At 29.7% G+C, this 14,812-nt stretch overlaps 7 protein-coding genes across 7 annotated transcripts; 5 read left to right on the forward strand and 2 right to left on the reverse strand.

Moving 5' to 3' along the window:
• Positions 1-1,113: 1,113 nt before the first annotated feature.
• BX663DRAFT_549501 (Rho GTPase activation protein) lies at positions 1,114-4,337 on the forward strand (the record flags this gene model as incomplete). The annotated part of the gene is made up of 9 exons (XM_051531154.1): positions 1,114-1,291; positions 1,362-1,495; positions 1,583-1,646; positions 1,736-1,827; positions 1,896-2,090; positions 2,187-2,576; positions 2,658-4,085; positions 4,142-4,239; positions 4,322-4,337. 9 exons carry the CDS (start codon positions 1,114-1,116, stop codon positions 4,335-4,337), a joined length of 2,595 nt encoding a protein of 864 aa, XP_051385492.1.
• Positions 4,338-4,768: 431 nt separating this feature from the next.
• On the reverse strand, positions 4,769-7,086 carry BX663DRAFT_429598 (glycosyltransferase family 20-domain-containing protein; the record flags this gene model as incomplete). The annotated part of the gene is made up of 4 exons (XM_051522743.1): positions 4,769-6,260; positions 6,362-6,610; positions 6,685-6,808; positions 6,903-7,086. 4 exons carry the CDS (start codon positions 7,084-7,086, stop codon positions 4,769-4,771), a joined length of 2,049 nt encoding a protein of 682 aa, XP_051385493.1.
• Positions 7,087-8,123: 1,037 nt separating this feature from the next.
• On the forward strand, positions 8,124-9,132 carry BX663DRAFT_529706 (uncharacterized protein; the record flags this gene model as incomplete). The annotated part of the gene is made up of 5 exons (XM_051530265.1): positions 8,124-8,169; positions 8,226-8,534; positions 8,603-8,667; positions 8,731-8,933; positions 8,997-9,132. The coding sequence occupies 5 exons, from the start codon at positions 8,124-8,126 to the stop codon at positions 9,130-9,132; spliced, it is 759 nt and encodes a 252-aa protein (XP_051385494.1).
• Positions 9,133-9,253: 121 nt separating this feature from the next.
• BX663DRAFT_549504 (aminotransferase) lies at positions 9,254-10,101 on the reverse strand (the record flags this gene model as incomplete). Its single annotated transcript, XM_051531155.1, has 3 exons — positions 9,254-9,751; positions 9,814-9,968; positions 10,044-10,101. The coding sequence occupies 3 exons, from the start codon at positions 10,099-10,101 to the stop codon at positions 9,254-9,256; spliced, it is 711 nt and encodes a 236-aa protein (XP_051385495.1).
• Positions 10,102-10,189: 88 nt separating this feature from the next.
• BX663DRAFT_500003 (PQ loop repeat-domain-containing protein) lies at positions 10,190-11,674 on the forward strand. Its single transcript, XM_051526257.1, has 8 exons — positions 10,190-10,311; positions 10,365-10,429; positions 10,489-10,549; positions 10,624-10,669; positions 10,733-10,845; positions 10,916-11,158; positions 11,253-11,333; positions 11,404-11,674. Exons 1-8 carry the CDS (start codon positions 10,231-10,233, stop codon positions 11,425-11,427), a joined length of 714 nt encoding a protein of 237 aa, XP_051385496.1. The 5' UTR covers positions 10,190-10,230; the 3' UTR covers positions 11,428-11,674.
• A 12-nt stretch (positions 11,675-11,686) lies between these two features.
• BX663DRAFT_500006 (Alpha/Beta hydrolase protein) lies at positions 11,687-12,919 on the forward strand. Its single transcript, XM_051526258.1, has 3 exons — positions 11,687-11,998; positions 12,065-12,178; positions 12,239-12,919. Exons 1-3 carry the CDS (start codon positions 11,743-11,745, stop codon positions 12,871-12,873), a joined length of 1,005 nt encoding a protein of 334 aa, XP_051385497.1. The 5' UTR covers positions 11,687-11,742; the 3' UTR covers positions 12,874-12,919.
• Positions 12,920-12,996: 77 nt separating this feature from the next.
• On the forward strand, positions 12,997-14,505 carry BX663DRAFT_500008 (uncharacterized protein). The gene is made up of 2 exons (XM_051526259.1): positions 12,997-13,460; positions 13,521-14,505. The coding sequence occupies exons 1-2, from the start codon at positions 13,032-13,034 to the stop codon at positions 14,412-14,414; spliced, it is 1,323 nt and encodes a 440-aa protein (XP_051385498.1). The 5' UTR covers positions 12,997-13,031; the 3' UTR covers positions 14,415-14,505.
• Positions 14,506-14,812: the final 307 nt, after the last annotated feature.

The raw sequence follows: 14,812 nt of genomic DNA on the forward strand, positions 1-14,812 counted from the left end.
CATTTCAACAAACTCTATTATAAAATTATCTACAATTTAAATAGAAATATATTTAAGAATGTCTTCTCCAATAGTCGCTTAGTAATAAAGAAACAAACTTAATTCTATTTACTCATGACAATACTTTCTTATAAAAAAAAATAAAATAAAAAAAAATCATACCACAATTTGCTGCATAAGGATTTATTAAAGTTTCTATATACCAAAATAATACTGCAACATATCCCTTGCTATTCTTATTTACCAGCACATCTTTCAAATAACTACAAACTATTTAATAATAACCAGTAATTTGTTTAATTCTATATAAAACTTGAGAACTATTAACCAGTTGAATACTCATGTAATTTCGCATCTATTTTTGTTCCCCCCTTGATCCTAATTGGGAAGATGGCGGGGGGGGGAAGGAGGAGGAGGGTTTCTTAGACTCTTTTTTTTTTTAAACTAACTAAAGCAGATATACTTAACTTAGTCTTTAGTTTCTTGTTAGAAAACTAATTATTATTATTAAAAAAAAACCCTTATTTTTTTTCTTTTTTTTTTGCATGGACTATAATACATATTTGAAGAACAAATCTGATTTGTTTATAATAATATCATCGATATATATGAAACCTTTTATTACCGGAAGTCTAAATCTCGCTGCTGATCTATATTACATGAATGATAATGGCGGCATATAATTCTGTATTATTATGTTGAATACCAAACAATTTCCTCACATAAAAAGGTACGTCTAATTTTATATGACTGTTATATACACATGTGTGCATGTATTATATATGTATGCATACATACATACAGCATGCATGCATAATGGTAGTCAAGTACGAATTACCATATACATGTATACATGTATATAAATATAGATGTAGGAATTTAAATTTAATGAATAATTAACTATTTTCGTGCTTGAAACAGGATCAATTCAATTAATTACTTCTCCTTTTTTATACAACAGCTACCGCCCTCCTATTGTTACTCTCTCTCTATTTCTTTCTTTCTTCCCTTTTTCTTTTATATCTTTTCTCCTACTTTCTTCTCCTTTCATTCCCTTCTTTTATATGGATATTCTGTTTAAAAATATCAACTATTTTCAAACACAAGACAGAAATGATGATCAATTCAAATAAGTTTACAAAAAATGAAAATATGATTAGGAGAGCAGTGACACTTAGAATAGATCAGCATAATGCAGAAGTAAAAAGATTGTATAAACGTTATTCAATGTCACTTTATTATTCTTTAGTTTCTAAACAGGATATTGAAGTTGAAGACGAACTTGCTCAAGGTAAATAAATAGATACATCGATGTATATAAAATAAAATAACCTAATATTATTATACATGCATACACTTAGTACAAAAAACTTTGCGTGAATTGAAATCTAATATTTCTATTCAATCAAAGAAAAACTTTTTATTGGAAAAAGATGTTCGATTCTTGGATTCTCGAATAGCTTTACTTATACAAAATAGAATGGCATTACATGAGGTATTTATAGATACATGTATATATTTTCTAAACAAAAAAAAAAAAATAATAATAATAGTCTAATCTCATGTGTCGACATTGTGACAGCATGATTTCATTTCTCAAGTTGAAGACAATGATGCAACTAATTTGGCTCAGTATCCCGATAATCGTAAAATACAACTCTATGGCAATTTATTTTTTTACTTCAAAACGAACCTTATTATATTGCATCACTATGTCGATTGGTTAATTTATCAGAGATTGACGCTTTATTACAGACAGTCATGTTTACTTTATATGGTAATCAGTATGAAAGTAGAGAAGAAAACTTGTTATTGACTATGTTTCAGGTAATGCCTAAATCCTAAATTTAATTTTTTATATCCTATCATTCATCATGATTTTATATGCATAGTAGAACGTACTTGCTGCTCAATTTGAATCAACTATGGATTTTGGTTCATCGTTGAGAGCCAATACACCTGCATCACGTATGTTAACGACTTATACTAGAAGAGGTCCAGGTCAATCTTATTTAAAATCTGTCTTGTCTGGTAAAATTAACGAATTAATTGAACAAAAGGAATTAAATCTTCAAATAAACCCATTAAAGGTAGCCCCATACGAGTCAATACAATACAATTATTAATGATTCATTCTATTGTTAACCTTTTTTATTATTACTTTATTGATTTTTTTTTTTTGTTAGGTATATGAAGAAATCATTGAAAGAATGGAAAGAGAGAATAGTTTACCTCCTGGGTTTAATAAGAGCGTTACGCCTGAAGTCGCTGCTGCAAATACCGAAGTACAAGCTATCATCGAACCTCGAATTAAGAAATTAATAGAGTTAGCAAATGAATTCTTAACTGTCATCATTCAATCTTTGGATAAAATACCCTATGGAATTCGATGGATTTGTAAACAAATTCGGTCACTTACAAAAAGAAAATACCCAAACGCAACCGACTCTGCTATCTCTTCTCTTATTGGAGGGTTTTTCTTTTTAAGATTTATTAATCCTGCTATTGTCACGCCACAAGCTTATATGTTAATTGAATCCTATCCTGGAACTCATCCTAGAACGACTTTAACACTGGTAAATATATATGTAACATGAAAATAAATAAATAAATACACACCATAGTAAAGTAAAATAACGGATATCATCTTTTTATAGATTGCAAAAATGTTACAAAATCTTGCTAATAAACCTAGTTATTCAAAAGAAACCTATATGATACCCACAAATTTATTTGTAAATGGAAACAAGCAAAGAATGAATCAATTTTTAGATGATATTTGTAAAGTCAGTGATTTCTATGAGACACTAGAAATGGATCAATATATGGCTTTATCAAGAAAGGATATCTCGCTTCATATTACCTTGAATGAAATGTATACAATACATCATCTACTTCAACAACATATTCATAAAATGGCTCCTGAACCCACTCATCGATTACGAATCTTACTTCAAGATTTAAGCTCTGCTCCTAAACTACTATCTCGTTCAATGAATAAATCGATACGACTCTTACTTTTTAGTCGATGGGAGACAAGTCCAATCATGATGGATCAACACATTTTACCTTATCATCAATGTCATTATCAATTACACTATCCAATTCATTATCAACATGAAAGGGATAATAATAGTAATAGTATTACCCAGAATGATATCATGTATATGGAAGCAAAATCTATTTATGTTCAAATCATACGCTCTTTACCTCATACTCTTCAACTCTGTCATCATGATACAACATCACTAGATTTAATCAAGATTGCTCAAACTGCAAGCTCAACGAAGGATACTCTCTTAGTTAATAAAGGCATCAAGGCATTATCGCTCTTAAAGAATCTCGAGAATGTAGGCATCATCAGTTCTGATAATCATTATGAATTACTTGTACAGGAGATTCAACAAGAGTTAATTCAACTTGGGAATCTAAAGGACCATGTTATATCAGAGATCAAGTCACTAAAACAAGTATACAAGACAATTCAAGATCATAACGATTATCTTTCGAGTCAATTAGAGACATATAAAGCTTATTTACAAAATGTAAGGATGCAAAGTACGGGTGGCAGTACGGGTACCAGTCATGGTAGCAATAATAGTAATACTACTACTACTACTACTATCCATAGTCATCAAATAAACCATGATACTACTCTAGTTTCTGGTTATTATACCAAATCTGACCTGGTGTCAGATCCATCATCTACAAACAATATTACAACAAATCAATCTACAACTTCATCTCCATTTTCTTCCAAATCTACTAATCAACAGCAACCACCTAATCTAATCTATGATTCTCATACCACTGCAACTATAAAGGAAGAAAAAAGGAATCATTTGAAATCGAATGATACTTATATCAAGCGAAGGCCCCTGAATGGTCCTTTCAAATTTAGTCATCAACAATTAGAAAGAGAAGGCATCCTGGTTGGATCTGAAGTTCCAGATTATAGAAGAGCCAATATCTATCTTATGATTCAGTCACCTATCACAGGCACATTTATTATTTCTTTACATTATAAAGGAAGAGAGAAACCTATTTTAGAAATTGACTTGAAACTAGATGATTTATTAGAAAGGGTAAGTAAATATAAATAAAGTCATTCTTTCCTTTAACAATTTTTTTTTATTATTAGCAAAAAGAACAAATCAAATGTCTTGACCTTGAATATGTAAAATTAAATGTAAACAAGACAATACAACTGATAAACAAGTCCTTTAAAGGAAAAAGCAGGTAACGTATCTAGTTTTGATAGTCTAACTATACTAATTGTTTACTAACACACACATATATGTATACAAATATATATATACAGGCTTAGTTTCTTCTAAAGACAATTGAAGAAAAAAAAAAAAAGGAAGAAAAAGGAAAAAAAAAAAAAAAAAAGAAAACAGATAATAATAAATGTTGTTGTTATATTTATTTATTTTTATTTTTATTTTAAATTTTGACCAAGTTGATCTACGAGACTATTGACTTGATCAACATCAGGAATATAATAATGAGCTTCCGTTTGCTTCTTGCCAACTGTACTTGTAATGGCTTGAGGAATTTCATTTAAGAGTGAAAAGACAACTTCATCTGTCTTTCCATCTCCAATACATAATATAAAATCAATAGAAGAAAGATCGAGATCCTTGAGAATATTACGTACTGCAGTAGACTTGTCAATAGAAGAAGGACGAAGTTCTAAGGTCTTGTTACCCAGAACAATCTATTATTATATAATAACAATACATTGTTACTACTATTTTTAACTCATCTATCTATCTATATACAAACTTACAGAAAGAGCCATATGACTTAATAACTTTTCCAAGTTGACTTGTAATTCAGTAGCTTGCCAGGAACCAAATTCAGGATCTGCATTACGATAATGCCATGTCAAATTAATTTCTTTCTCTTCAATAAATGAACCGGGTGTACGTTCTGTATAATGTTGGAAGAGAGGACGAATGGTTTCCTTCCAACTAGGATCCACTTGTTCCACAAGACAATACCATTTATTATCTTCTTCCTTAATTAATTTACCTTCATTAGAGGCAATGGCAGTGGGGTCAAGTTGATGACGAATGTTAGCAGGATGTTTATAGAAACAGCCATGTTCAGCAGAGAGACCAATACCGGTGGATTCAAACCAACTGTCAAGGTGATGACGAGAACGGCCCGAGAGAATATAGACATAGGTATCAGGTTGTTCAGCCAAGGTCTTCAAATGGTCCAGGACGGTTTGCGAGGGCTTGGCAAATTCAGGTAACTTATGTGTGGTAGTCAGGGTACCATCATAATCAAGCAAGATCAACTTCTTCTTTTTAGCTTCCTTAGCCTTGGTTAAGATAGCCTTACAATCCAATTGAGGGATAGACATACGTTGACCAAATTCTTCACTCACTCGTCTTAATTCATTTACAAAACTCACACCCCAATAGGCAGCGGTATATTTAGTAACATAACGATACAACTTTTGATGATTGGCTTTACGAATATCCTCGGGCATAGTAACAGCTTCATGAATTGCATTTGCCAATTCCTCTGTATTCCAGGGGTTCACGATGATGGAGCCATTCAAGGACTGAGCAGCACCCGCAAATTCAGATAAGATCAAGACACCATGTTTCTCTTGTTGAGATGAAATGTATTCATAGGATACCAGATTCATACCATCACGTGTAGAGGAAACAAGACAGACATCAGCAGCCGCATAAAGAGCCACCAATTCATCAAATGGAATTGAACGATGCATAAAATGAATAGGAACAAATTCTACTGTACCGTACTGACCATTAATACGGCCTACCAATTCATTGATCGTACTTCTCAAATGTTGATATTCTTCAACATCCTCACGAGAGGGAATGGCGAGTTGAACAAGTACAACTTTACCTACCCATTCAGGATGCTGACTCAAGAAGACCTCCATCGCATGCATCTTTTGAGGAACACCCTTAATATAATCAAGACGATCTACGCCTACAATTACTTTACAATCACCGAATCTATTCTTTAGTTGCTGAATACGAGATTGAATCTTAGTCTCCTTGAGTGCATCCGTGAATTTCTCAGGATCAATACCAATAGGGAAAGTACCAACATGAATATACCTTCCTTCAAATTCAACTCCATTTGGCATTGTAGATAAACCCAAGATACGTGTACATGAAGATAAAAAGTGTCGAGCATAATCATAAGTGTGGAACCCAAGAAGATCACTCTCTAAAACGCCTAATAAAATTTCCTTACGCACAGGTAAAATTCTACCCATCAAAATAGAATTTAAAAAAAAAAATCAGGTTCCGAAACTTGAAATGTTCCGTTTTTTTTTTTTTTTTCTTTTTTCTTTTTCTTTTCCTTTTACCTGTAAATTTCACTACTAGGGAAAGGAGTATGCAAAAACCAACCAATTTTAATATTCTTCTTTGTTAATTTTCGAAGTAATGCAGGCAATAACATTAAATGATAATCCTGAATCCAAACAAGGTCACCATCCTGAACGATTTTTACGATAGCTTCAGCAAATAATCTATTCACTTTTTGGTATGCATCCCACCATTCTTCGTTAAAGGAGATTTCACCAGGATGATAATGGAAAAGAGGCCAAAGAATACTATAGAATAAGTTTTAAATATATATATATATATATAAAAACTTGTTTATTACAACTCTTTATTCTTATTTTACCTGTTTGAGAATCCATTATAATGTAAATCAGCTAGTTCTTGATCAACAAATACAGGCATAGTTGATGTTTCATTTAATAATCTTTCTTCAAGTGGCTTTCTATCCTCATTTGGAATATCCAAGCCTAAAAAAAACAAAATAAATAAACAAAGAGTCATTCATATTTACTTTAAAAAAAAAAAAAGCATGACTATTTTTTATTTATCTATTTCTCTTACCAGGCCAACCAATCCAGGTAAAAGACATCATTTTCTTTAAACCACTTAATGCAGCAACTAAACCTCCCGAAGACATTTTAAAAGCATATTCACCCGTTTTTGTATCTTTATTTACAGTGACAGGTAATCTATTAGACACAACTAACAATCGAAGGTTTTTATCATTTTTATCTGCTGCAGACATTTTACTATTGTTGGTTTGCATGAAAAAACACACACACAATTTAATTAAAAAAAAAATCTATATATAAATATACTCTCTTTGTATAAATAATTTATTCACTTACCGAGGAAAAGAAAGATATTATATAGATTTATATAAATATATGAATGTTATATTTAAAAAGAGAAAAGGAAAAAAAAGTAACAGTAAGAAGAAAGAAGAAAGAAGAAAAAAAAAAAAAAAGATAAAAAAGTATTAACGATCATTTGATAATATCTTAAAGTAATGAATTTTGATTGGATGAAACTTTTAGGAAATTACATTATTTAAAGCGACCGAATTTTCTATAAGTTAGTAGGGGTTTCCCTTTTCGGTTTTATAATTTTTTTTTTTTTTTTTTTTTTTTTTGCATGACAGGATAATTACGTATATTTGTTACTCGATATATACATGTATATGGGATACGGAATGACACTAGTTTATGATTATGTAATAAATCATGAAGTAAATAAATAAAGACTACTCATTCATGTTACGTGTATACGCGTTCGAGAATAAATATACATATTTATATGTGTATATTTATATTGCGGAGTTTTATTAATAATAATAAAGAAGAATCTTCATGAAAGAAAAAAAGGATGTATTTGTTATCTTGATGTCATTTTAAACTAAAAGAGAATTTTATGATGACCGGAGTGTAAACTTTCTTTATCATCCTACGTATGTCAAAACAACATTGTTAGAGTAGTAGTCTAAAATTTTATTACATAATACATCTATTATCATCATCTTCTACTGTTATTAACATAGGACTGTATTGTATCATATGAAGAACATATTATGTTTATCATTTTAAGCCACCCTTCTTCGTAACTAGTTGACAAAATCTTTTCTTTTTTTTTTTTATTTTATTTTATTTTATTTTATTTTATTTTTTTTTTATTTTTCAAAAAAAAATTATTACTATACAAATATGGTGAATACAAAAGAGAAAAGAACTGTACCTGAAGATGACAACAACAACAGCAATAAAAGACAGAAAAGTAATCGTAATAATGAAAACACAATCCCTATTCTACGTGGAAGGTTTAAACAACGATGGTTAACAAAGCACTCTCATCTATTAAAACGTTCGGATGAAGCAAACGGAATATTAGTTTCTTGCGCTGTTAATGCAGAGACACGTGCATTAGGTCAAATATCAAATTGTTTAGAATACTACATTACAAAATTATTTCCTGATCACAAAACAACTTGGGTTCGCTTTGAAGGTAAATTAGATATTGACCAATTGGATTTTGAAGAAGAAGAAGAAGAACAAGAGGAGAAAAAAGAGGAGGATATGACGAAAGAAAAAGAACGAAAAGAGAAAAAATTCCAAGCTATTGATGCTGCTTGTGGTGGACTTGTATTTTATAGATTTAGAGTTAATGTTAAGCCAACAGAATTCATAATCAAATTAATGGGTAGAAACTAAATTATGATAAATAGAAAAAAAAAAGTTATTTCCCATGTACTAATGTTGGAAATTTAGATTATATTAAACAATTACCAGATAAAGAAAGAGAACAAGAATTAGCAAAAGTTCGTCATTGTTCTGTAAGTAAAAAGAAAAAAAAAAGCTAGATTAAATTATATAATAACATGTGCATTGTATTTTAGAGATGGATTCCTTTTGATTACATATGCCCTGCTACAACAGAGCGTATCAAGTCTTGTTTTGAAAGAGTAAAAGAAGATCATTTTATGAATACGTGTACAACCTCAATAACAGTAGCTATTATAACAGATATTCGAAATAATATTTTGATAACAAAAGATGAAATTATTCAAACCATTGCACCACTCATACCACCAAATTATAAGTAATAAGAGACTTGATAAAATACTTCTTTTAGACTGTATTAACACATTTAATTTATTACTAGAGTCAATCTTAGTAAACCTACTTTAGTTATTTATGTTTCTGTATTTAAGAGTGTATGTGGTATAACGGTGCTGAAAGAATATTTTGAAAGGAAGAAGTATAATCTTATATCGTATTGCTGTCAACAAAAGAAATAACAGAGACTCATGACTGTTGTATCAACTTCACTCTATATGCTTTTCTAACTGAATTAAAGCAAATGATTGGATCTTTGTTCTAGATGTAAAATGCATATTGTTAATAAAGTAAAGATACTATTTATGTGACTATCACCTTTGCTGCTTGAATTAATTCATCTATTGTAATAACATCTTCTATTAATTTCTCTTCGTGATCAAGTAAAAAGGAACGAAAGACTCCAGGTAAAAGACCACATTCTATCTTGGGTGTTTTCCATACAAATGGATGATCAGTGTCTTTTGTCGTCATAAAACGAATAGCAATATTTGCAATACTTGTTTCTGTAATCTCCTGATGTTCATTCCATAAAATAACGTCAAATGGCTTATCTTCTGTAGCATGATAGTCACAACCTGTTCTTTCTCTAGCCAAATCATACATATCACGTTGAGTTGTTTTATGCAAAATAAACGGACTCATCTTGATTGTCTTTGATGGTTGAGTATCTAAAACAACATTGAAACAAGGCTCTGACTGAGAGGCTTCTTCCAATGAACAATAGGAAAATCTAGGTATAGCTAATTGTATACTCTCTATTTTTACTTTTGAATCAATAGCGTTAACAAGTAACCGAACCTATTAAATAAGTATTATATATTACTTTTTTTTCTCTCTCTCTCTAATATGATATGACTTACACGTTGGTAATCATCATTATTAGCAACTTGATTAACAAGTAATTTATAAATGTACGCTTTTGTAAGTTCTTTAGGAAATAAAAGAGTATTTAGCTTTTTAAAATCTTGAATAGCATTGAATAATCTATCGAAATGTTTATCTAATAAATAAAATCCTTTATTATAAATCAATTTAAAAATTAGTAATTCAGAGTTTCAATTGTTTTTAAAATCATAATGTCTGTATAAACCTTCATTTGGATTGAATAAAATAGTCTCTAATAAACTAAAATTATTATTAATCGACATTTATGTAAGATTAATAAAAAAAGGAAACATTTGTTTTTTTTTATTTTAATCTTTTTTACTTTTTTATTTCAATCTTTTTTTTTTTCTTTTTTTTTTTTTTTTACTTTTCTTATTCATCTCTTATTATTCATGTATATAAACATTTATATGGATAATTCTGAACATAATCTATTATCAGCATGGCCAATCATTTCAAGTGTTATTGGTTGGGTTGGTTCAATATTAAATGTTTTTACAATAAATTAATATAAATAGATGTGTAGTGTTATTTTTTAGCTTGGTCAATTAGCTTCTATCCTCAAGTTATTCTAAATTGGCAAAGAAAAAGGTAATACCATTTAATAATAATGTATTAATAAATAATAATAATAAAAATAAAAAAAAAAGTGTAAAAGGTCTATCAATGGATTTCCTTTATTATAATGTATATGGATTTTTTTGTTATTGGGTAATAACAGATGCATACAGGAATACTTTTTTCTTTTCTTTTCTTTCTTAAAATAATATGAATTCTATGTAAAGGTCTTCAATATAACTTTCTTTTTTAGTAAAGAAATTCAAAAAGAATGTAAATAATATTTGTATTTTTTTTTTCCTCTAAAATAAGATAACTTATAGTTTGTTGTTATAGACAGAGAAAGAAACGATTCAAAAGAAAATCTTGTTCGATTTAATGATGTCATGTTTGCTACACATGCATTATTTATTTCTTTCTTTACTTTAATTCAGACATTTTATTATAAGGTATGATATAAAAAAAAACAAATACTCTATAATAGAAATAAACTTGTTATTCAACATGGATTTCCCTTAGAAAGAAAATACACAAAAGATATCCAAAATAGCAAAGTATTTCATTTTAGTTACATCAATGGGAATACTTGGAATGGTCTTGATTATCATTTTCTTTGGTGATAGTATAATGATGTGGATTGATTTAATATATTATTTAAGCTATATCAAGTTAACTATTAGTTTAATCAAATATATTCCTCAGGCATGGCTTAATTTTAAGCGTAAATCAACTGCAGGCTGGAGTATTTATAATATATTATTGGTAAAATAGGAAATACGAAAATACACATGAATATAAATATATATATATATGTGTGTGTGTATGTGTGTGTTTAGTAACGAAGGAAGAGGGATAGGATTGTACGGGAGGCGTGTTGTCCATGACTCAGTTGATTATTGATTCATCTTTAAAAAGTGATTGGAATGGTATATTAGGGGTAATTATTTTAATATTATTAAACATGGAATTCATATTTATTATTAATTTCATTTGTTTTATAAATATAGAATCCAGTTAAATTGTACGTATAATCGGTTACTCTGAAATGTATATAAACCAAGCTTTAAATTTGTATTGTATAATATAATAGAGGTTTAGGATTACAATCAATTGCATTCGATATTTTATTTATAATACAACATTATATACTTTATCGTAATTATGAAGATGCTACCTATTTAAATACAGTTGATGAAGAAAGGAGAAGATTAATAGCTGAAGGGCGTGTGCCTAGACCAATAGAGGAAGAAGAAGAAGAAGATGGAATTAATTATCCAGAATAATAAAAATTAAAATATAAAATTTATTTGAGAATGTTTTATTCTATTTTATAACATTTTATTTCCATGTCGTTATTTCATGACTTTAAACGTTGGATTACTATTTGGCTATTAACTTTTTCCTTTAGTTTTCCTATTGTTACATATTCACGTAGAATTATACATTATCTTCAATTATTCTTATTTCGTTCAAGATCAGATTGGATTCACATTGAAGAACCTTATGGTTATTGGATTGCAGAAGATTTAAAGAAAAATGTTAAAAGAGAAGCTCTGATGGATAGAATCTCGGAAGCTAATGTGATATTATTATGGATTCCAGGTGAACATATAAAACAACTTGTTTTATTTCATACAATACTAAAAGAAAAAGATTATTATAATTTAGGAGGAGGATTTCGATTTGATTTAGGCCGATTATACACATCCACTTTTACAACTTGGATTAGAGCACTTGAAGCAGATAAAGGAATAAAAAGCATGATCTTTGTTGCAAATTATAGTAAGTATCCCCTTTCTTTAACGGATATGTTTGTATGCGGGACTCACCTATTTTGCCTAGAACATGGACCTGAAAATAGGTTCCCTTCTGCAATTAACGATATTGCAAGAACATATGATTGGCTAATTCATATTCTTCAAATTCATCCAAAAAAGATAATTATTGGTGGTGATGATGCAGGTGTAGCTATTGCTTTAGACACTTTATTTACTAAAATACCTTCCAATCAAAAGCCTGCTGGTTTTATTTGCGCTTCTCCATATACTGGTCTTGAAGCAGGTGGAGATTCCTGGAGAGCTAATTTAGGTCAAGATATCATTAATGAAAAATCAATTACTTGTATGGAAAATGCTTATATGGGCCCTGAAAATGAAGATGAATATGACTCTGATGAGGAAGAAGAAAAAGAAAGACAGTTGCGTCCCTTTGGCTATTTAAGAAATACTGTAGAGTTAGGTTCATTTTTACCTTCTCGTTTACTTCTTTACTTGGGCGGTAAAGAGGTTTTATTAGATGAAGGAGGGCTTTTGGCTTCAAGAGCAAGAAGCTCAGGGGTTCAAGTTATAGTTGTTCAAGAGCCTTCAGGAGCCCATCTTTGGTCTATGTTACCTGATATTTTTATAAAGGATCTATCTATTAAACAAAATGCTATTGATAGATTTGTAGAATTTATTTCAGAAACCATTCAATATTAATAAATTAGTGCTGTATTTAATGCAGATACACTTGTTTAAAAATTAATACTTAGCTAATTAGGGCATTTAATTCTTTTTTTTTTTTTTTTTTTTTTTTTTCTTTCTTTCTTCATATAAATTATTTCTTTCCTAATACACACACGCACACATACATATATATGCTACAGCAGTATTTGTTAAAAGCCAGAATGAATGGGATCTGTCAACGATCTATCATTACTACTCTGAAACCAATGACCGGGGTCTTCTCCCCCATGATCTTGCATCGCAAGGCATCTACAAATATGTCCTTTTCATCAAATAAATCAAAACTTCCAAATGATATCAAAAAACGTGTAGAGCATAGATTTGTCAATGTGGATTCTCCATTTTCAAAAGCAAATAAAAAAATCTATCTTATGCCCAGCGATCCTTACTTTGCATCGGAAAAAGTTAAAAAAATTTTAAAATTAGGATCTTTGGATGATGCGGTCGATTATGTTAAAGCTTTACCTTCTTATTTACAAACTGTTGTTCTTTGGAATCAACTCTTTAAATATTGTGCAGATCATGGAAAAGCAAATATGGCAGAGAAATATTTTGTACAGGTAAGCAACACACTCCAATGTAATTTATGTATAGTATAATATTCTCACCATCAATATTAGATGCGAAAACGTGGAATTGCACCTAATGAATATACATTTGCACACATGTTTACATCATTTGAAAAAAGTACATCACCTGTTGCAGTGAGTCGTGCTGAATCCTGGTTTGAAAAGATGAAAAAATATGACATCAAACCTTCAATATTTCATATTAATATATTGATGCGAGTCTATAATTCAGCTAATCGTCCAGAGATGGTAATTGATATTTTAAAAATGTTAACATCCGCAAATAGACATGATGATATTATTCCTGACGTAGTCACCTTTTCAACTGCTCTTCAAAGTTGTTCAAAACTAGAGAATTTAAGTCAAGCATCAACTGAAATTCAAAATATATGGCAAATAATCAAATGTCGAACTAGTAGGAATACATCAGAACATTCTGAATCGAGCTCATCTCCACATTCTTTATTGGCAGAGAAAGCTTCCAAGATTAAACTGAATGAGAATACACTTCGTAATCAGAATCAGAGCCCATTAAAACTTGACGACGAACTAATCATGTCTCTCTTAAATGCCGTGGCAAAGACGGCAGTAGAAGAACAGGGAGATATATTAATAGCAATAGAAGCTATTAATTATCTTTATTCTCTCTATCCTGTTAGTGCAGCAGAGATGATGAACATGTATGACCATAAGAATAAGGAACACATCTATGGATTTGGATATCAACCCTCTATTAAAGTGCTAGATGCTATTTTACGTTTTACAGGCAAGGTGAAGAAATTTCAATTGGGACGTGATTATTTTCGTTTAGCATTACACCAATATCCTCAATTAAAGCCTGATGAATTTTTGTATGAAACTGCTTCATGGCTTAGTAAACAGATAAAGACAAAGCAAGTTCATAAGAAAAAGAAGACATTTAATTTAAAAAACGAACGAAATTAGAAGGGAGAAAAAGAAGAAGAAGAAGAAGATTACTTATACTTGTATATCATATTGAATGTATAGATTAAATTACATTTGTAAATAGTTACTACTTATATTTATAGACTAAAGTAGATAAAATCTAGACAAGCCATTTTTAAAAAGTAATCATTATTCACAGTTAGCTTTACTCTATTCGATTAATTTTACTTATAAATACAAAAAAAAAAAAAGAACATAGCTAATAAACCAGTGAACGCATTAAGCATTAAATTAGATTGTGTGTTATAATTTGAGACACCATTACTAGTCAAAGTAGCGAAAATTAATAGGAGGAAAGTGTATTATTCAGGGCTGTAGAACATATATTATTCATTGAATAAATAATGGTATATGTTTCGGTTACAATTCTTGTCGTT

Source organism: Cokeromyces recurvatus (assembly GCF_025118155.1).
Source record: "Cokeromyces recurvatus strain NRRL 2243 chromosome Unknown BX663scaffold_5, whole genome shotgun sequence".
Classification (NCBI taxonomy): Eukaryota; Fungi; Mucoromycota; class Mucoromycetes; order Mucorales; family Mucoraceae; genus Cokeromyces; species Cokeromyces recurvatus.